General features: G+C 41.0%; 2 protein-coding genes across 5 annotated transcripts in view; one reads left to right on the top strand and one right to left on the bottom strand.

Annotated features, from left to right (window-relative positions):
• The first annotated feature begins 301 nt into the window (after nucleotides 1-301).
• On the top strand, nucleotides 302-21,644 carry lrrc2 (leucine rich repeat containing 2). Of its 4 annotated transcripts, XM_029440559.1 has the most exons (11): nucleotides 302-382; nucleotides 5,326-5,470; nucleotides 8,595-8,710; nucleotides 9,208-9,281; nucleotides 9,354-9,510; nucleotides 9,746-9,882; nucleotides 10,356-10,501; nucleotides 11,307-11,459; nucleotides 12,370-12,545; nucleotides 13,329-13,422; nucleotides 21,028-21,644. In XM_029440559.1, exons 2-10 carry the CDS (start codon nucleotides 5,334-5,336, stop codon nucleotides 13,376-13,378), a joined length of 1,146 nt encoding a protein of 381 aa, XP_029296419.1. In that variant the 5' UTR covers nucleotides 302-382; nucleotides 5,326-5,333; the 3' UTR covers nucleotides 13,379-13,422; nucleotides 21,028-21,644. The 4 variants fall into 4 exon arrangements, with proteins under 4 accessions (XP_029296419.1, XP_029296420.1, XP_029296418.1 ...); XM_029440560.1 differs by lacking the exon at nucleotides 21,028-21,644 and having other exon boundaries at nucleotides 9,211-9,281; nucleotides 13,329-13,907; XM_029440558.1 differs by lacking the exon at nucleotides 21,028-21,644 and having other exon boundaries at nucleotides 13,329-13,907.
• The window catches only part of mfsd14bb (major facilitator superfamily domain containing 14Bb), an 18,721-nt gene continuing 12,670 nt past the window's right edge, over nucleotides 15,715-21,765 (bottom strand). Inside the window, exons 10-12 of the mRNA XM_029440557.1 lie at nucleotides 21,258-21,355; nucleotides 20,980-21,122; nucleotides 15,715-20,452 (exon numbers count right to left, since the gene is read on the bottom strand). Coding sequence (XP_029296417.1) covers nucleotides 20,231-20,452; nucleotides 20,980-21,122; nucleotides 21,258-21,355 — 463 coding nt within the window. The 3' untranslated portion in view covers nucleotides 15,715-20,230. The remainder of the gene's footprint in view (nucleotides 20,453-20,979; nucleotides 21,123-21,257; nucleotides 21,356-21,765) is intronic.

The raw sequence follows: 21,765 nt of genomic DNA, 5'->3' as shown, positions 1-21,765 counted from the left end.
GTGCTTTACAGACTGAGTATACGACACCCTCTGTCCTTAGACCCTCGCACCACACAAGGAAAAACTTCCCAAAAGAAACCCCATAATCAGACACCAACAGAGGTTTATTTAGCTGAGAAATGTCTTTATTACATTAAATTCCCTGTTTTAATTGGGTTTTACACAGAAAAAAAAATTATGACAGTAATCCAGATAAATGTTTGTATGTGAGGCAGTAGCATCATGTGACAGACACAGCAGGGGTCAAATCTCAGCTGGTAAAAATAGCATGTTGAGTCACACACACACACACACACACACACACGCTCACACACACCGTTATATCTCAGTAAACAAGCTGGTGAAAGTGAGCAGACAGCAGGACGTTAACAGGAACTCACAGGTACGAAAACATAAGAATCTTTGTTTTTATCACAGCTGGATGTTAGTTATCATTGTCACAGGGATTTTATAATATAGTATTACGATATTATATATGTTCAGACTGGACTGATTATAAACAGGAGAATATATGTCTCTATAACGGCGGGATGGAGGAAGATTAGCAGCTCTTAAATTGAAAAAGTTAAACAGCAGGATGAAATTCCACCCAGCAGACAGTTGAGAGTTTCACCTCCTTCATCTCTCAGTATCCTCATGTTTAGCATGTTAGCATTTCAACACAGTAACATTTAATATGTCAGCATTGCATGCTAACATTTAGTTTAGGTTTAGAGGTACAGTATCTTGTTCTAATCTAAAGATGGATCACCACAGTCATGGGTGGGTTATGAGACAATGGGCCCCTGGGTACAGGCCTGCAACAGGCCCCACCCCCTCTTCTATAGAGGAGCAAGACACACTTGTTTTGTTTTGTTGTTGTCGTTTAGCATCTCTTTTTGGTTATTTTGAGTCTCTCTGTGGTTATTTTGAGTCTCTTTGTGGTCATTTTGTGTCTCTCTGTAGCCACATTGTTTTTCTCTGTAGTCATTTTCTGTCTCTTCTAGTTATTTTATGTCTCTTTTCGGCCATTTACTGTAACTTTGTAGTCTTTTTGTGTCTATTTTATCTTTCCTTGTGGTCATATTGAGTCTGCTCCTGATTGGCACATGTCTCTTTGAGTGACATTTTGTAGGTAAAGGCCAGGGGGGCCCCCGACACTTTAGGCCCTGTACCCTGTACGACAGTTCACTAATCCGTCCATGACCAGAGTCATCGTGGTTCTTCATAAATGTCTGAACTTAAATCCGTCCAGCAGTTTGTTGAGACAATTCACTGTAGACCAAAGTGTTGTAGTAACTTTATTTATATACAGCAGCACCTTTCAAAAGCAGAACATCACAAAGTGATTCACAAAAGAAACAATGCAACCAACACAATACAGACTTAAAAGAATAAAACACCCTAAATAGAAATAAATTAACAATAAGTGGGGGTGGAATGTAACATACATGTAAAGTACATTTACTCAAGTGACTGTATCTGAAGTACTTGTACTTTATTTCATTACTTTAATCCATTTATGCACCTTTATACTTCTTCTCCACTACGTCTCAGAGGTACATTTTGTACTTTTTACTCCACTACATTTGTCTGACAGCTTTAGTTACTTTACAGATTACAGTTATTCCTCCACTTCCTGTCCAGTGAAACCATGTATCTCCAGATATGTTGATGTTTAATGTTTGTGATAAACTGAAGGATGAAGTGTTTTTTTATGTGTTGAGAACATTCTCCTACTTCTAAAGATAATAAACTCTTTAAAAAGTCTCTTGGATCAGCTGGAAAATGCATCATCACAAACTGTTTTTCTTTTTATAGATACGTGTTTCTCACAGGATAGAGACAAAGATACAAACATGATGATCTTATAGAATATGATGCATTGTGTACATTAAACTACCAGACAGGATATAAAGGAGGTAAAAACATCTACAGCCGTAAAATGCAACATTACATTAATGCAGCAGTAATATTAATTCACAAACATCATATATAATAGTGACACACTGACGGGAAACATTTTACTGCACAATGAATAGTCTACTTGTACTTGAATGCAGGACTTACACTTGTAGTGAAGTATTTTCATAGTTTGGTATTAGTACTTTTACTGAAGTAAAGTATCTGAATACTTCCTCCCTACTCTCTGTAAGTGATCATAAGAACCTTGAAGTGGATTTTTCAGACAAGACGTTTTGGATGACCTGGTCTAAAGCCCCGCAGCAGAATGTTGGACCACTTGTAAACGATGCAGATGTTGTGGGGCAGATGAAGAGGGAGTTCCAATAGTCGAGACAGGACGAGAACAAAGAGGAATTAATCAAACACTTGACATGTTTGTCAGCATTGAGCTGAAAGAAATGAACTGCATTCAGGTTATTTAAACTGGCTGAAATAAGATAGTTCAATATCATCTGCATAGCAGGGATGGAGATACCTGTCTCCATACACAGTGGGGCGGTAAGGCTGCTAGCTTGCCCAAAAAGTCAGCAGTTTTTTCAAAGTAAAAGCCCTCCAGTTGCTCTCAGTGACAGAATGAACCCTGCTGTGATGTTGGCAGAAATGTGAGCCTCCAGCAGCAGTCATGTTTGTCCTATTAATGTCTGCTGAGTAATGAGACGCACTGCTGCATGGAGAGCAGAGAGCTGCACTGAGACTAAGTACCTGAGAGGAGAGAGAACTACATATCTTTCACTTCATTATTTCAGTTAAAGGTTTCTACAGTCAGTGAACTCGACTCTGCAGCCTCTGAAGCTGAGAGCAGCAGAATAACTACATTTGGAGTATAGTTGTATTAACACAATGAAACCCTGATCAAGTTTAAAGTCTTTATTTTTCAAGTATCACCACTAAACTTTATTTGCTATATAAATGATATACAACTAACATGTGTATAATTATGCAATAATACTCACAAGTCCCCGGCTGGAGTTCACCCCGGTGGACGAGAGGGTTGCCTCCCTACGCCTTCGGGTTATGGAGGGGAAAACTCTGACTGTTGTTCGTGCCTGTGCCCCAAACCGCAGTTCGGAGTATTCGGCCTTCTTGGAGACCGTGAATGGAGCCCTGCAGGGGGCTCCAGTAGGGGACTCCGTAGTCTTGCTGGGAGACTTCAACGCACACGTGGGAAACGATGGAGACACCTGGAGAGGCGTGATTGGGAGGAACGGCCTCCCTGATCTAAACCCGATCTTGTTGTTGGACTTCTGTGCTAGTCATGGAAAGGCCAAAACAAACACCATGTTCGAATATAAGGATGCTCATAAGTGTACGTGGTACCAGAGCACCCTAGGCCAAAGGTCAATGATCGATTTTGTAATCGTATCATCTGATCTGAGGCCGCATGTTTTGGACACTCGGGTGAAGAGAGGGGTGGAGCTGTCAACTGATCACCATCTGGTGGAGAGTTGGATCAAGGGGTGGGGGAAGACTCTGGACAGACCTGGTAAGCCCAAACGGGTAGTGTGGGTGAACTGGGAACGTCTGGAGGAAGCCCTTGTCCTGGAGATCTTCAACTCACACCTCCGGCGGAGCTTTTCAGACATCCCTGTGGAGGTTGGGGGCATTGAACCTGAGTGGGTGATGTTCAAAACCTCTATTGCTGAAGCTGTGGTGATGAGCTGTGGTCTCAAGATGCCTCAAGGGGCGGTAACCCTCGAACACTGTGGTGGACCCCGGTGGTCAGGGAAGCCATCCAGCTGAAGAAGGAGTCCTTCCGGGTTATGTTATCCGGGAGGACTCCGGAAACAGTTGCAGGGTACCGTGCCGTGGCAGAGGCAAAGCAGCGGGTGTGGGAGAAGTTCGGAGAAGCTATGGAGAAGGACTTTCGGTGCTTCTGGAAAACACAGGAGGGGGAAGCGAGGGAACCATCCAATCTGTGTACAGCAAGGGTGGGACCCTGCTGACTTTGACTGAGAAGGTTATCGGGCGGTGGAAGGAGCACTTTGAGGAACTCCTGAATCCGACTAACACGCCCTCTATGGTAGAGGCAGAGCTGGAAGCTGATGGGGGATCATCGTCAATTTCCCCGTCGGAAGTCACTGAGGTAGTCAAACAACTCCACAGTGGCAAAGCCGCTGGGGTTGATGAGATCCGTCCAGAAATGCTGAAGGCTTTGGGTGTTGAGGGCTGTCTCGGTTAACACATGCCTCGTTGACATTCCGTGGTAGTCTGGGACAGTTCCTAGGGGGTGGCAGACTGGGGTGGTGGTTCCCCTATTTAAAAAGGGGGACCAGAGAGTGTGTGCCAACTACAGGGGTATCACACTTCTCAGCCTCCCTGGTAAAGTCTACTCCAAGGTACTGGAAAGGAGGGTTCGGCCGGTAGTCGAACCTGTGATTGAAGAGGAACAATGCGGATTCCGTCCTGGTCGTGGAACAATGGACCAACTCTTCACTCTTGCAAGGATCCTGGAGGGAGCCTGGGAGTACGCCCATCCGGTCCTACATGTGTTTTGTGGATCTGGAGAAGGCGTATGACCGGGTCCCTTGGGTGATACTGTAGGAGGTGCTGCGGGAGTATGGGGTGAGGGGGTCACTTCTGAGGGCCATCCAATCCTTGTACGCCCAAAGCGAGAGTTGTGTCCGGATACTCAGCAGTAAGTCGGACTCGTTCCCAGTGAATGTTGGCCTCCGCCAGGGCTGCGCTTTATCACCAATCCTGTTCGTGAATTTCATGGACAGGATATTGAGGCGTAGTCGTGGAGGAGAGGGGTTGCAGTTCGGTGGCCTGAGGATCTCCTCGCTGTTCTTTGCAGATGATGTGGTCCTTATGGCATCATCGGTCTGTAACCTTCAACAGTCACTGAATCGGTTTGCAGCCGAGTGTGAAGCGGTTGGGATGAGGATCAGCACCTCAAAAGCTGAGGCCAGGAAACCGGTGGATTACCTACTCCGGGTAGCGCTTACCCCAAGTGAAGGAGTTCAAGTACCTCGGGGTCTTGTTCGCGAGTGAGGGGACGATGGAGCAAGAGATTGGCCGGAGAATCGGAGCAGCAGGGGCGGTACTGCAGTCGCTTTACCTCACCGTTGTGACGAAAAGAGAGCTGAGCCAGAAGGCAAAGCTCTCAATCTACTGGTTGATCTTCGTTCCTACCCTCACCTATGGTCATGAAGGCTGGGTCATGACCGAAAGAACGAGATCACGGGTACAAGCGGCCGAAATGGGTTTTCTCAGACGGTGACTGGCGTCTCCCTTAGAGATAGGGTGAAAAGATCAGCCATCCGTCAGATAATATAAAATCAGATTTAGAGGTTAAAAGATAATAACATGGGATTTTAATCTTGAGAAATAAAGTCTTCTTCTTCTTCTTCTTCTTCTTCTTCTTCTTCTTCTTCTCTCCAGGAGCAGAGATGGGTCTTGGAAGGAAGCTGGACGTCCCGGTCAGCGACCTCTCTCTGATCAGAGGGATGTGGGAGGTCCGAGTGAAGAAATACAGACAGAAACAGAAGAAGGAGCAGGAGAGGATCGAGCAAAGTGCTCTCCCCAAGTAAGATAATCATGACTGCACAGTTAAAACATGTCAGCTGTCACTTTCAATTATGGCATAAACAGAGGTGTATGCTAATTTAGACTTCTACTCCACTACATCTCAAGAGGGAAGCAGTATACAAAGTGTTGGAGATGCCTTCTTAAGGGTAGGAACACACACATTTCACGGAGGAATAATCACACATGCTCATCATCGCTGCTTCAACTGGATTAGAGAGCCACCAACCAACACTTGCTCTAATACTGTAGCTACAAGTCATATTCAACATAACACACTTTGTGCAAGGTTACACATTTCAGGACTGTTTTGCAGTTCCCATTCCAAACATATAACTCACAAATGTATTCAATTTTGAGCTTCGTTACAGGCTTAGTCATAACATCTGCAGCCACGTCTGCTGTTGGACAAAATTCAATGGTTATTGTACTGTCACTGAGCGCAGACCGAATGAAATGATAACTGATGTTTAATTCTTACACGACATACTGGGTTCTTTGACGGGGCAATTGTACCTTGGTTATCTTTAAAGACGTTTACTGATGCATATTAACACTCACTATTCATCCCACTCAATAACTGTACAAGATATAAACTTCCTTGAGTGGCAGCAGCCAGTGCCATATACTCTGCTTCACATGTAGATAAAACTACTGTTGGCTGCTTCTAACAGGCTCATTTTTAGTGCTGCACCAAAAACATTGTCTTAAATAACTCGTAATTTTTTTCATCCCTGTCTGGAAAGTCCTTGAAATGTCCTTGAATTTAATGTTTTAAAAGAAGTCTTGATGTCTTGAATATGATGGAACTAGATGGCAATTTTTATGTAACAAATAGTTTAAAGCGCCAAAAAAATACATTTGCAAAACTCAAAAAGACCAATAGACCACTTTACAGTTGTAAACGTAAACAGTCTAAATGTGACACAGTGTGCGTTCGTTTATCCAATCTGATGCTCACCATGTTGTTCGAAGAAACAGAGCGTTCTATTTCTAGTTGTATTAACGGTAGTCTTAAATGCATTAATGAAACACTTTCCTACCGATATGTTTAATACAAAATGTAGTGCCTCTTGCTTGTCAGTGAGGACGACAATGTAAGAGATGATTATGAGACATGATAGCCTACAGACTGTAACAATATGCCTATGTGCCATCTAGTTAAATTCAATTAAAGAGAAGGCAGACATCTCTTTGGCCGTTATTTCGAAGACTGCAGCTCACACAAAAACAATCTCGATGGATAAATAGTTCTACAGGTAAGAGGAAAAACTAGTATTTTTGATTTTGTAGTGACCAGATGACCAGTTTATGTGGGGGCTTAGACACTAGCCCTGACTTGGTGACCTTTGTTTTAATGGATACTTGAGACTCAGGCAATACACTCAGACAGCCTGGTTGTGGCAAAACTGTCCCCTCGATGTCTGCACCACATAGGAGCATGGAGTCAGTGCAGGGCTTACTACAGTCCCTTGTGTTCTTGTTGGCACAACCCATACCTTCTGTCCTGGTGGTAGAGGGGGCTGTGTGTGCTGTCGGCGATTGAAGGTTTGCTGTTGCAGCGTTTTCCGGGCTGCATCCTTCTCCCTGAATGACTGGAGATCCAGTCACTATGGTTGTAGCTGTTCTGATGAAATGGGGAGCGGGGTCCAAATCCTTCTTAAAATCATCAGGGGGACACAAGTCAAATGTATAGAGTCAAAATCTGTTGCACACCTCTATGAATACGGAGAAGTAGTCAACCAAGACCAGTTAATCATCTTTTTTCCACTGGAAAGGGTCTGTCCCCCACTCTCTGCTCGGTCGGTCTGTTGTGATCAGCTGTTCCACTGGTTTCATGGGTTCTGTGCTCCACCACCTGTTTTATCTGTGTTAGATACCTGCATATCAAACAGATTTCCTTGCTCTGGCAAGGCATTGTTGATCCCTTGATGCCGTAGTGAAGTTTCTGCAGTACCTCCCTCCTCAGGTGTTCTGGGATAACCATAAACAGTCCTTCCCCCTCATGCAAATCTGAACGGTCTAACGTTTGATAAACTTTCCTCCTGTGCCTAGGCCAGCTCTTTCTATGAGGTGTTTAAGCCGTCTGCATGTGTCGTCACTGTTTTGTGTATCCTTGATCCGTTCATAATATGAAGTCCAGGCCACTCAGGCCCTCACATGTCCACATGTTAGGCTGTACTGAGCCAACAGTAATGCAGGACAACAATATATGGGAACACATCCACGCCTTTATTACTTTATTCTCCCCTCACTCTCTTTTCATACATTCACTTCCCAATAAAGAATCGCTGAGGAGCACCTGATGTTGTTCACCAACTTGACTGTTTTAGTTTTTTATGAGACTTACCTGTCTTAACTCAAAGATAGTGGTGTTTTTATTCTTCTCAGTATTAAGAACTAATGATAGCTGCTCTAATGTCTTTTTTTATGACCAACTCTACCAACGTAACCATTTAAAAAAAAAAAAAACTTTGTTGACAAATTGACAATAAACGTTCAAATAAATGTAAATAAATGTTAAAACACTTGTGAGTGATAATGCTATCTTATATTAATGCACTGTAAAAAACAACAACATACAATAACATAGCAACAACAAAGTCATATGTAGTCATATTTCACATATTGCCAACTAAGATGAAAGATGAAATGGGGTCTCATTTGGGGATAACTGGGAAGGTAATTTTCTCTGCATAGGCAAAGAAAGGCCGACATCTTTTAAAAATTCTTGGAAGAGCCTGTGATGTTCATGTGTATCAGATTTTTTACTAGCTGTAAATAATTGAAAATGTATTTTTAATCTCTTTTATGTTGCAATGTTTCTGTCTGTGTACGGTCTACCGTCTCACATGCATCTAAAGTTTAATACTTTTCAAATCTTCACTCAGCTTTGAACCAATTCTGAGAGACTCATGCTCAGCTGACTGTTGTTAGTCATGAACTAAGAAGGTCAGGGCTGATTTTAGTAATATGAACACACAGACTGCTATTTATATATTACATCAGTGCTGTGGTTCAACAACAGGTCAGGACTTTGGAAAATGAACATTCAGTCTCCTTGAAATTTAATCTGACATGAAAATGAAACTGCAGAGGCTTTATTAACACTTCTCTCTATCAAGGATCGACCAGCAGTGGCAGTATCGTATACACTGTAAGACACTGAAGACCAATGAACTCAACCTGCTGCATCATTACCTGGATAGAAGTACACTGACTGATATACAGGTGCACACAGGTAAACATGACTGATATACAGGTGCACACAGGTAAACATGACTGATATACAGGTGCACACAGGAAAACATGACTGATATACAGGTGCACACAGGTAAACATGACTGATATACAGGTACACACAGGTAAACATGATTGATATACAAGTGCACACAGGTAAACATGACTGATATACAGGTGCACACATGTAAACATGACTGATATACAGGTGCACACAGGTAAACATGACTGATATACAGGTGCACACAGGTAAACATGACTGATATACAGGTGCACACAGGTAAACATGATTGATATACAAGTGCACACAGGTAAACATGACTGATATACAGGTGCACACAGGTAAACATGACTGATATACAGGAGTACACAGGTAAACATGACTGATATACAAGTGCACACAGGTAAATACTGCTATTTGCAGGTAAAACTGTTTGACAAGTAAATTGCTGACAGGGTGTTGTTGTGTTTCTGTTTCTGTTATTGTTTATCTGTCAGAAGCAGAGCAGCAGGATCAAAAAGGTCCGGAGCAGAGCAAGCTGAGCTTCCAGCTGGACGGTGATCAGTGGACGGTAAGCTGGTTCTACAATTCTACAATGTTCATCTGAAAGGAAATAACTCGTAATAAGTGAATATTTGTACAGGACTTCCCCAGGGAGCTGCAGTGGATGACTTACCTGAAAGAGTGGCACGTTAGAGGGACAAAGATCAGTCGGCTGCCTGAGTACCTGGCTCTGTTCACCCAGCTCACCGTGCTCGAGATCCCCCAAAACACCATCGCCGACCTGCCACCTGAGATCGGTTAGGATGAAACACAACATTTCAAACACAATATGTTTTCAGAGAAGAGAGATTTGATTTTTCAGTCCCAAACTCAACTGAGGCCAAATTGATGGGTTCCAGTTTCTTAAATCTCTTTGGCTTATTTGGACATAATGTTCCCCATACCTAAAGTTGGTTTGTTTTTGTTGAGCATCCTCAAATGACTTGTGAAAAACAGTGTTGCTGAAGATCAAACAGTCTCTTCCGTCCTCAGGTAAACTGACAGGTTTGAGGGAATTAAACGTCAGCTACAACCGTCTGTCCAAAGTTCCTCCAGAACTCGGAAACTGTGAGAACCTGAAGAGACTCGAACTCACTGGAAACCACAACCTGTCCGAGCTGCCGTTTGAGGTGAGGCAAAGAGGATGTGATGAACAATCCGGTGGTAGTTTTAGTACTCTATTGAAAAATAATGCAAAAATACACTTCAGTTTGGGTCCAGTTTAAACAAATCAGATATTTCATTAGTGATTTGTAAAGGTGTATAAAAATATATTTTATATTTTTTGTACAGAGACAGGCTAGCTTTTCCCCGTTTCCAGTCTTTACGCTAAGCTAAGCTAACTGGCTTCATATTTACAGTACAGACATGAGTGGAATCTGAACATCTAACTCTCAGAATGTAAGAGCAGGACTTGTCCAACTATTCCTTTAATGTTTAATGTTCAATGATATCGATCAAGACATTGTTTAAACACATTCAAGATACTTTGATTGTTAAAACAACTGGTGCTTCATTTTATTTATCATCTTCATCATTTTTGGTTCAGTTTTGGTTTTGCTGTGATGATGTCACTGAGTTGATGATGATGTCACTCTTTCAGCTGAGCAGCCTGAAGCAGCTGCTTCATCTGGACATTGCGGAAAACAAGTTCATATCGATCCCCATCTGTGCTCTGAGGATGAGCAGCCTGCAGCTGTTGGACCTGAGCCACAACAGTCTGACTGACCTGCCGCAGGACATGGACAGGTGACAGACGACATCATCACCACCTGTAATCTGATTACTCTGAGCATCAACAAGCCTTGATCCGAATGTCCACTGGAAATGTCCCTGTTGTTGTGGAAATGTCTTTCAGACGTGTCTTCCAGTATTCCAGTAGACTTCAACATAAATTAGAGATGTTTTCTCACAGTTGTTCTCATGTTGAACATTACATTGAAAACACATTTGCAAATCATTGAGATGTGCTAACACATACTTTGTGTCTATGTTACTGATCTGTGTTTTAGATTTGTATTACCTGAATAGTGAAAAACTATCTCTCGGTCTATTTCCCGTCACTAACAAACAAGAAAAACTAGTTGAGCTTAAAGGGATAGTTTGGGTTTTTTGAAGTGGAGTTGTATGAGGTGTATATTACCTGCAGTAGATTGTGGTCAGGAAAGGACGGATGTACCAGCAGGAAGATAAGCAATGTGCTGTTGTGGACATGGGCAGAAGAAAAACTTATTTTAGCCACCTATAAAATATTCTAAATGCAGCGTACACGTAAACTGATATAGATTTTTTAAGTGGCTAAAATACGTTTTGGTACTGCTCCCGTCCACAGCAGCACATTGCTTTGTTTCCTGTTGGTACTCATGCCTTATTCTCCAAACTGTAGGTAATACACTGACTTTGGATGAGTGCCACTTAAAACCCACCTTCAAAAAATCCGAACTATCCCTTTAAGACACATTTGCACTCAAATGACTACACACTAAGTTTGTGTATAAATAAATACAAAGTTATGTGGTTGTGTGTGTGTGTGTGTGTGTTTATGTGTGTGCAGGTTGGAGCAGCTGGTCACCCTGTTCCTCCATAAGAACAACCTGTTTTACCTTCCTCACTGTCTCACCAAAATCTCAACGCTCAAGATGATCGTTGTCAATGGCGACGTGCTCAACTGTATCCCGACCAAACTGTGCAGAAACCCTGACATCAAGTACACAAACAACACCGACATCAAGTACACAAACAACACCGACATCAAGTACACAAACAACACCGACATCAAGTACACAAACAACACACAAACAACACCGACATCAAGTACACAAACAACACCGACATCAAGTACACAAACAACACCGACATCAAGTACACAAACAACACCGACATCAAGTACACAAACAACACCGACATCAAGTACACAAACAACACCGACATCAAGTACACAAACAACACCGACATAAAGTACACAAACAACACCGACATCAAGTACACAAACAACACCGACATCAAGTACACAAACAACACCGACATCAAGTACACAAACAACACCGACATCAAGTACACAAACAACACCGACATCAAGTACACCGACATCAAGTACACAAACAACACCGACATCAAGTACACAAACAACACCGACATCAAGTACACAAACAACACCGACATCAAGTACACAAACAACACCGACAAACAACACCGACATCAAGTACACAAACAACACCGACATCAAGTACACAACAACACCGACATCAAGTACACAAACAACACCGACATCAAGTACACAAACAACATTATTCAGTGTTTTACAGCCATATACTGAATTGTTTCTATTTTTTGTTAAACACTGACAAAAGGTTAGTGAGAAACAATGATGTTCAATATAATCAGTTATTCTGTTTTTAAGTGTTACAGGTTTAAAATGTAAAACACCAAAAACACAAACAAACAAATGAAGCAAAGAAACTCGCAAAGCTCCACTGCAGGTGGTACAGTTCAGACTGCAGCAGCTGTTTCTTCATTTGCCTGTAGTTGGCGAAACAGATGAAAACACATTCAATGTGCAGCTCATGTTTCTCATGTTATCAGACTGTTTCTTCACCTCTACTGCCCCCCCCCGGCAGGTTTATTCGACTGTGCGATAACCGTGCGAGTGCAGAGAAGAAGAAGACAGAAGAGGAGAAGAAGAAAGATAAAAACAAGAAGAAGAGGTGGAGAGAGCAGAGAGAGGAGGATGTGAAGAAGGACAGCAGAGAGAAGGAGTTCATTGAGGCGTACATCAGCTCGCTGAAGGACAGAGGTGAGAAAACTGAAAAGCTTTATTACTTCAAACTACAGTAATATTTATTACATTCATATATTATGTTTTTTTTTCTGGGGATATCAAATTGTATATTGACACATATTGAAAAAGTCATATACACACTACCTTTCATACCTTAGTTTTATATTTGTTAATCATCTTATCTTTAGATATATTTTTTAATCTATTAGGTGCATTTCATAAATGAATTCCTTTGACTGTTATACATCTTTTTCTTGTAAACATGCAAACTTCTCTTACTGACTCTGTAATTTGGAACAACTTCTGGATGCAGTCAGGAAGCATCACGCATTTGTTCAGTGTTTGAGTCTCTAAGTGAGTTCATTAATTTGGGTTCATGATACTCAGCTATTGAGGATTGGAAGGACCAAAACTGAATACCAGATAAATACATAACAAATATTTATATTATCTATTTATATAAATCACAAATTACCAATATACATGTTAAATTCATTAGACATACACATACACACATACATTATATATATATACACTAACACACATTTGTATACATTTGTAACGTTCCTACATTAGCATTCTATACATTTCTCTTTATTATTTTTATTATTATTATAGAAAGTATAAAAATATATGTTCTTACATACACATATACATAAAGTAATATGATAAAACAACATTAAGGGCTCTGACTGTAAATGTAAATGTTTAAATTCTCGTTTCAACATTTAGATTTTAATTTAAATTGAGTGCAGTTGATCAGATAAACCAGCTAACATGTTGTTTGTCCCACACCAGACACCATCCCCGACTTTACAACCAAGGTCTCCATCTCCTGCCTGCTATGAGGAAGAGGAGGATGAAGGTGATCATGTTGACAGTCTGTGACCATGTGAGTGACTGAAAGATCATTTGAAGCAGCTCTTTTGAAAGCAGCTCTAGGAAATATGAAAATCTATCAAAAAACACAATAAAACTGTTTTGTTCATGGATTAATTAGAAGAACTAGATGCTCATAGCTGGCAGCCAGTAGCTTTGACTCACTGAGGGAAAAGAATCAGGAACATTTTGTAGTTTTGTAGAGATGTTATCCAGAAGGTTTCAGAGTGCTGTGATGTTTGATCATGTGCTTTTATGGAAGTGTGTGGAACTCAATTTAGTCCATAATAACAAATAAAAGATGAAAAGTTAAGTTCAAAAACGAAAATACAGAAATTGAGTCATCGTGTCGACATAATAATAAAGAGTTATGACACACAGGCAGACAGACACGCAGACAGACACACAGACAGACAGACACACAGACACACAGACAGACAGACACACAGACAGACAGACACACAGACAGACACACAGACACGCAGACAGACAGACAGACAGACAGACACACAGAGAGACACACAGACACACAGACAGACACACAGACAGACACACAGACAGACAGACACACACACACAGACACACAGACAGACACACAGACAGACAGACACACAGACACACAGACAGACACACAGACAGACACACAGACACACAGACAGACACACAGACACACACACAGAGAGACAAACCGACACACACACAGACAGACACACAGACAGACACACAGACAGGCGGTTCATTTATTTCATGGATTCTCCACACAAACACATTGGAGACACATTTGGGATAAACTGGATTTTATGGTTGAAAGTGTAAATGTGACCAAACAGAGAAACAAGTCTGAACGTCAGACAAATAAAAGATTCTTCAACAGGAAAAATTGATTTACACGTTAAAACTGTGTGTTGACTGATTTAAAACATTTCATTAACATTATTCAGTGCATTTATTATTTATTAGACAGTTTGTGAACTTCTTACTTTCCTGTGTTAAAGTTAAGCTGATGAACTAAAAATCATTTTAAAAAATCTAATATTTTTTTATTAAAATCTGTTAATACAAATTGTAACAAATATATTCACTGGTTTTATTCCCGGTAGTTTCTTTAAAAGGAAAAGTTCTTACTTTTATATTTGTTGTGTAACTTTCTGTGTGAGGCTTTGACTGAGAAGTGTGGCTGTTTTTATTCTGATATATTTTTCAATATTAATAAATGTTTGTGGAGATGTTCTTTGTTCACATTGTGTGATTTTCAAAATGACCTGCAAGCAAAGATTCCATTGTTTTCAAGCAAATAAGTTTATGTTACAATTATGTCAAATACTCATATTAACCAAAATGTAAAACAATTTCTTTAAAGCTTGCATTCGTCGACTCCAACAGTAAAATGTATCTCAACATTTCATTAAAATGATTCAGTATATTTATTAGACAAGTATTTTTTGTTCACATTGTCTGATTTTAACTGAAGTTAACTGCAAGCAGAGATTCTTAAATAATTTCTTAAAATCTGATTGTTTTTAAGCAAAAAAAGAAACAATTATTCCAAATAAATATATCTCCCAAAATGTCAAATTATTGTGTTGGAGAATTTGTCTTTGTTATTTTGTAACTTAAAACAAATGAATTAAATTGATTTTTCCATCACAAAATCAAAGAATATACTATAAATGAAAAAAAATGAGTCCACGTTTCAAATTCCATACATTTCTCTTTATTATTATTATTATCATAGATATTATTCAAAATTATGTTTTTGACTGCAAATGCACAACACAAAGACGTCATTCAGCGTCTCTTAGTTTATATATATATATATAAAAACAGATATGAACATGAAGAATGATTAGAGGCACACGTTCAGAGAAATTAAAGTGCAGCATCTTCAAATGTTCTGCATCATGTACACGAAGAGGAGGAGGAATAAGGGAGGAGGAAGGAAGAGGGAGGACGAGAAATAAGGGAGGAATAAGGGAGGAGGAATAAGGGAGGAGGAGGAATAAGGGAGGAGGAAGGAAGAGGGAGGATGAGAAATAAGGGAGGAATAAGGGAGGAGGCGCAATAAGGGAGGAGGAGCAATAAGGGAGGAGGAAGGAAGAGGGAGGACGAGAAATAAGGGAGGAGGAATAAGGGAGGATGAGAAATAAGGGAGGAGGAATAAGGGAGGAGGAATAAGGGAAGAGGAATAAGGGAGGAGGAGCAATAAGGGAGGAGGAGGAATAAGGGAGGAATAAGGGAGGAGTAATGTTTGACTGCATAAGTTTCTGTTCTAATAATTATCCTCAGCTAAAATAAATGTCTTCAGTAAACTTAAAGATTTATATTCAGTAACAAGTGCTGACGTACAAAACAGTTTGAAAAAGCTTCAGTCATCATCAGTTAGGTCCGTTTTAACTGCCCGCCATGTTTCAGCTTCACGTCCCATCGGATAGTTTGAATTTAACACTCAGTTCTAAGATAAGTAGATCTGAGTGTCCGTTGAAATGTTTTTATATGAGACCCAAAGTTTCGCTACCAAAGCATTACTTATTTTAACTTCTTAAAATGAAAAATATAAAACATGTTTTTCTACAAAAGCTCTCAAATGTTAAATATCTAAACACAAGCAGTGTTATACAGTCTACAGCTGGATAAGTATGATGATCAAATACACTTTCAGTACTTAAGTTTTCACTACTGTGAAACAATACTGAAATATTCCCATTTAAATTTCCCACCGCTGAATATTTTGACCAACAGTCCAAAACCCAGAGACATTCAGTTTCAGTTAGGAAGAGGTGCGATATAGTTGCAGATTCATTTCATGCCAATAAACTAACGGATTAATGGTTGCAGCTCTAGCAGAGACGCGCTGAATTAATCTTCAGTTTGCAAAATGTGTAGGAACTACAAAGCGTTGTCCAGATGAATGACGAGTTTCCAATGAGACGTGAATGCAGCAGCAACATAAAGCCAGAGAGCTGAGCAGGACGAGAACATACAGGATGTAGTTAATAACACTGATGGATTCTGGGATATTGAACAGATCAGTGACCGTAGAAAAATATACTGTAGGTCCATCTTTCTGTTTTTGACATCATCTTTGAGAAAGAGAGAAAAATCAAACTGATGGAGAGCTCGTCGTTAAATTTAAAATGCTTAGAAGCTTTAAAGATGTTGTCAGAAGATGGAATCTGAATTTTTTTTTAATCTTCAGACACAAATCAGACAAATTGTAACGTCATTGTGCTTTATGACGCTACACATTAACATCTTCGTCATCATCATCACCAGGACCCTCAGGTGTTTCTGTAGCGGCATCGACATTTGATGCTGCATTCAGGTCAGGTTGAAGAAGAAATGAAAAATGCCAGCTATGTCCACTAAATACAGCGTGAAACTATAAATGACATCATCCAACGTGAAGTTTTGGTTACTTCTGTAGCGCCTGTACTGAAACCTGTCAGACACCTTCCCCTATCAGTAACTAGGTTTTTCAACACGGATATAACTTGAAAGCAGCATATGTTCCGAATAAAAAAATAATTTGGACTGAGACGTATGGAGGATGAGAGTCTCAAGTCACAGACAGAATTACAGTAATGGATTTATGTGACATCATGTTAACAAATAAGGGGGTTATATATTGGAGGTTTTGCATGTTTCAGCTCATGTACGATCCGTTCCTGCCGATTATTCTCCATCAGGTTATTTTTGATTGACCTTCTTCCTCTCAGGCGGCAGTTTGTTTCTGTTCATTTCCATGAAGAAATTAACAGCAGCCTGTCCCAGCATGCACTGGGTGAGGTATGAGGTATGAGGTGGCGAGGGTCTTTTAAAACTGATCATTTTATCTTAACCAGAGAGGAACACAATTGTATCTCCATTCTTCCAGGAGTTTTTTTGTTTGTTGGAAAGACATGGTTTGACCTCTTAAAAAAACATCTGAAAACAAAAGTGACAAAATAATTGAAACAGAAAATGTAAGAAAAAATGGCACAATTTGGTTCTCAACAACCTGAAAGTCCAAACTTTTTTGTGGTTTATAAACCAGTCTAATGACAGAGAGCGTTCACTGCACAGATGAAGATCAGACCGTTGGGCCTGGACCAGGAACACATGTTCAAACTACATCAGTTACTCGCTGTAGCGCTTGATTCGTCCGACATGAAGCGGCTGGGTCGGAGGAGGAGCACTTTCAGAGCCTGAAAATAACAGACAGGCTTGACACACTTCAAGTATTTAAACACAAGAACAGATGAGGAGACGTCGATAGATCTGATACTAAACTGTGATCTGGTGAGATTAATCAAGCGCACTGAGCCCGGGGGGTGTGAGGAGAGAAAAACAGGATTTTGATTTAATTTTACTTCCCAAATTCATGTCACTCTCACTGGATTTCTTGGATTTAATATTGTTTGACTTGGATCTTGGACTCAGATATGTGGAGATACTTCTGGTTTGGTCTGTTAAACACAACTAGGTCTCATCTTTGAGATCCACTAAACATATTTCATTGATGGAAAGTGGCTGTCTGAGCAGCAGGGCGGAAAGAAATAAAAAGGGCACCTGCTGCATGTGGTGGGGCATCAGCATGCAGAAGTTTTCTAGCATTCAAAGCAGCCTCTTTTTAATTTAAAGGTCATCATAGAGGGTCCTTCATCTTGTTTTATCTATCACAGGGGCAACAAAGATCCCCCCCCCACATTGGGGCACCCGACAGATGTTTTGTTGTAAAACCTTTCATGATACTGTGGGCGGCATGCAGTTCATAAGTACTGGAGCGCATCATAAATGTCTTCTTCAAACCAAACGAAGGCATTTCGAAGGGGAGGAGGCAAAATACAGATAACATGATATTAAATCCAGAGCAGGAATCAGTAAATCATGCATAGAAATCCCCTCCGTGACACCTCCCGGGCTCTGAACAAGCGCACCTAAAAGCACTTCAAACTGTGTGAATTCATTTCCTAAATATAATCAACGTTTCGTTTTCTATTTATCTCCTCAAAAACACACAGCAGGAGGATGATGACCTTCACAGCTGGTCGGAGCTTGCACATGCTCAGTGTGAGTGACAGTTCGTTGTCGTGGTATCCACGAGTATAAACAGTCAGCAATGTGGATTAAATATAAACAGCGACAACATAAAACAACCACACTGCTCCCTGCAGATGACAACCTCCACTCCCGTGTTCCATCCCACAATGCCGAGCAGCTCCAACTTCACCGCCCTCTCCCCCGTTTCTCCGTCCAGGTGAAAAGTTTCAGTGAAAACAGTCGGTAGCTTCGGAACTCTTGATGTCAGCTGTGCGGAAAATTCTACACACATTTCCCTCATCGCTAGTCCTGTGCAGCAAGGGCCGTTTGATCTCCTGACCTCTGCTGACCTGACGGGTGGAGTTAGGTGCAGCAGATGCACACAGATGACTCCACCGCGATAAGGCGGCAACCAGACTGAAGGCTTTGAAAAACGTAGCGATTTGCATGGCGCGTTATACTTCAGAGTACTGCAAACTAAATCCCAGGTTAAAGGTTCACACGAGTACGTCCCCATCACGCATCATGATGAACAAGAGTTGACACGCTAAATGGGATATGGAAAATGCCTTTACCGAATAAGTTCGGATGTAGGAAACATTTAGCTCACGGTCATTTAACTTGCTGTCGGCGAACATTGCTCGTGCATTAGAATGATTGCATTAATTTGTCTCCGGACAGCATGAAACATGGCCAATACCAGCTGGCATGAAAGAACAATTCAAAGTTTCCCAATTGAAATAAAATCCTGAAGAGCTCTCTCCATGTGTCTCTCATAGATGGTTTGGTTAGAGGTTAAGATTGCCACGTGACTTGTTTCGCTTCCAGTCCACAACCTCCACTTCTTCTACTCTGCTTACTGCTGGATTACAGCCATGCGTGAAGTGTAGCCTTTAACACCAACCTATGATCACACAACGTTTTGCGTAGCAGAGTTTATCCGATCTGAACCCGTTGATGGAATTGCAGCAACTGTCTGCATTAATTGTGTCTAATTGTGACATTTCAAAAGTTACTACTGGGACAAAAACACACAACTCCACCTTCTCAAAAGAGGAGCTGAAGACCAAAACTAGTTCACCGAGATGGAGCTAAAGTGAAAAGTAGACCCTGATGTCCTGGTGTTTGAGTGGTTAAAATGTGCACCATGTAACCGCAACATTCATGGTTTGATCTCAAGCAGCATTATGTCATCACGTCCACTCTGTCTGACTCCTGTCTCTCTATACTGTCGTCAAATCAAGAATACAGGTAGAAATGTTAATGTAAATACTGTTTTTCTTTTAATTATACCAGCAACTGCGACTGACAGAAAAAAAAACTATATCAACCAATATTTAAAATTACAGCAACAATAGCTGCAGTTAAAAATTAAAAAAAAAAAAAAAAAGACGCTTGCGAGAAAGTGACCGCGAAGGAAACGGTTTGACTTTCCATTTTCTGTCTAAAAACGTATATTTAATCAAAAAGAAACCAGACCTGAAAGGAGCAGATTAAACAACCAGACCTTTAGTATTTTAAACTACATTTTAAAACTAAGTCTACATTTTAGACCAATCTGAACCTGACTGAAGTGAATTTGTGTGACAAACACACAGCAGTAAACGTATCAAAAGGGAATAAATATCATGTAAAGAAATGAAGCTCAGTGTGATTGCCGCCTAACGTTCCTTGAATCTTATCTGAACAGTTTGGATCTGAAGGGGAGAAAAAAAAGGAAAAAAAGGTTTATTCTGAAGGGGGCGGGACTAGCAGACAGTGCTTATGGCCTCAGCGCTGTGATAGGCCGGACCGGTTGTCAGTCACATGCTGCTGTCCTGTAGGAGCGGCTCAATGTCCTCCGCGTCACTGGTGGGCAGAGGGCTGGTGCTCTGAGCGTGTGCAGTGGAGGTGCTGGACTTGCGGGTGGAACAGGTCTTGTTGTCGGCCATTCTGTGGTGATCGGGGATGAAGATGGCAACGAGGAGAGCGAACAAGACAGCAAACGCTCCGAACAGGAAGGGAGGACCAGGGATCATCGACTTCTGCAGACAGAGAAAACATACATTGAGGGGCGAATTTTCTAAATTGATTGAGCTGCTTTTGCGACCGTTAAACCTGCACAAATAAGACAAGAACAATTGTGTAAAGAACCCACAAAGGGTGAAATGCACCACTAACTGTCCTGGCAAGCAAGTAACCCAACACATTCTTTGTGAATATGCACTTTATTTAGAAAACGGGGGAACACATTATCCAAGTTTCATGAAATTCGGGCCAGTAGTTTATCTGTAATCCATCTGAAAAACAGAAGCGCAAGCATTACCCGCCTCGTGGAGGTTATTAGAGAATAAATCTGTCCCATCGGGCGACCCGGTGGCACATGTGCCCTGAGCAGTGAGGCCCCGGTTTGATTCCTAGCTGGCCGGACTGTTTGCTGCATGTTTTCTCATCTTTAAACGCAAGAAAATGTCCCAAGGACCCTTTCGGTTTAGGTAAACTTAAACTTCCTCTCTCTCTCTCTCTCTCTCTCTCTCTCTCTCTGTGTGTGTGTCTGTGTCTGTGTGTGTACCTCTATGGTCCGTGTGGGTTTTCCTGCCACCGGCTGCATGTCGTTCAGCTCCACATTGAAGAGGAAGAAGATAAAGCCGTAGAGAGCCGGACCCAAACCATTACAAAGACCTCTGATACCTGTGATCATCCCCTGGGCCACACCTGAACACACACACAAAATTAAGAAAGGTTTAATTATGCATTCAAAATAAACTTACACAGAAGAACCAGCACTTCTCTCCTTCAGACAGACAGACAGACAGACAGACAGACAGACAGACAGACAGACAGACAGACCTTGCTGGTCAGGTGATGCACTGTGTGATACCAGAGCTGAGACTGCTGGGAAGGTGATGGAGGACATGGCTGCTACTGTTCCTGCTGCCCACATCATCCTGAAACAGATATGAATAACAGTGTGAACAAATGACTGTTATATAATTATAATATGATTATATGATTATATAACTTTACATGCTAAAACAGAAAATACAATACAATATGTAGACTGTGAGAAAAGATTAAAAAAGTATGAGACATTCATCTAGTGAAGAAGTGATATTGATAAAAGAAGCTCTTTGTTACAGCCTCCTTCTGATTAGAATAAGACCTGGAAATATTTATCTGTGATAATTGTGTTAAACAAATCTTAAATAAATTGCCTGTTTTCAGTAATGCCATCACGGTTATAAATCGATCCCCTTTCTTTGTCTTTTGATTGAGTCTAGATTGTAGTTGTGACTTCTCTTTTTTGTTATTTTGTTGTTGTGGTGTTTAGTGATTTGCTGGTTAGGGTTAGTTTTGT

Source organism: Cottoperca gobio, chromosome 9 (assembly GCF_900634415.1).
Source record: "Cottoperca gobio chromosome 9, fCotGob3.1, whole genome shotgun sequence".
NCBI lineage: Eukaryota > Metazoa > Chordata > Actinopteri > Perciformes > Bovichtidae > Cottoperca > Cottoperca gobio.
The sequence above is the reverse complement of the archived record's forward strand: the minus strand, read 5'-3'. Positions and strand labels throughout refer to the sequence as shown.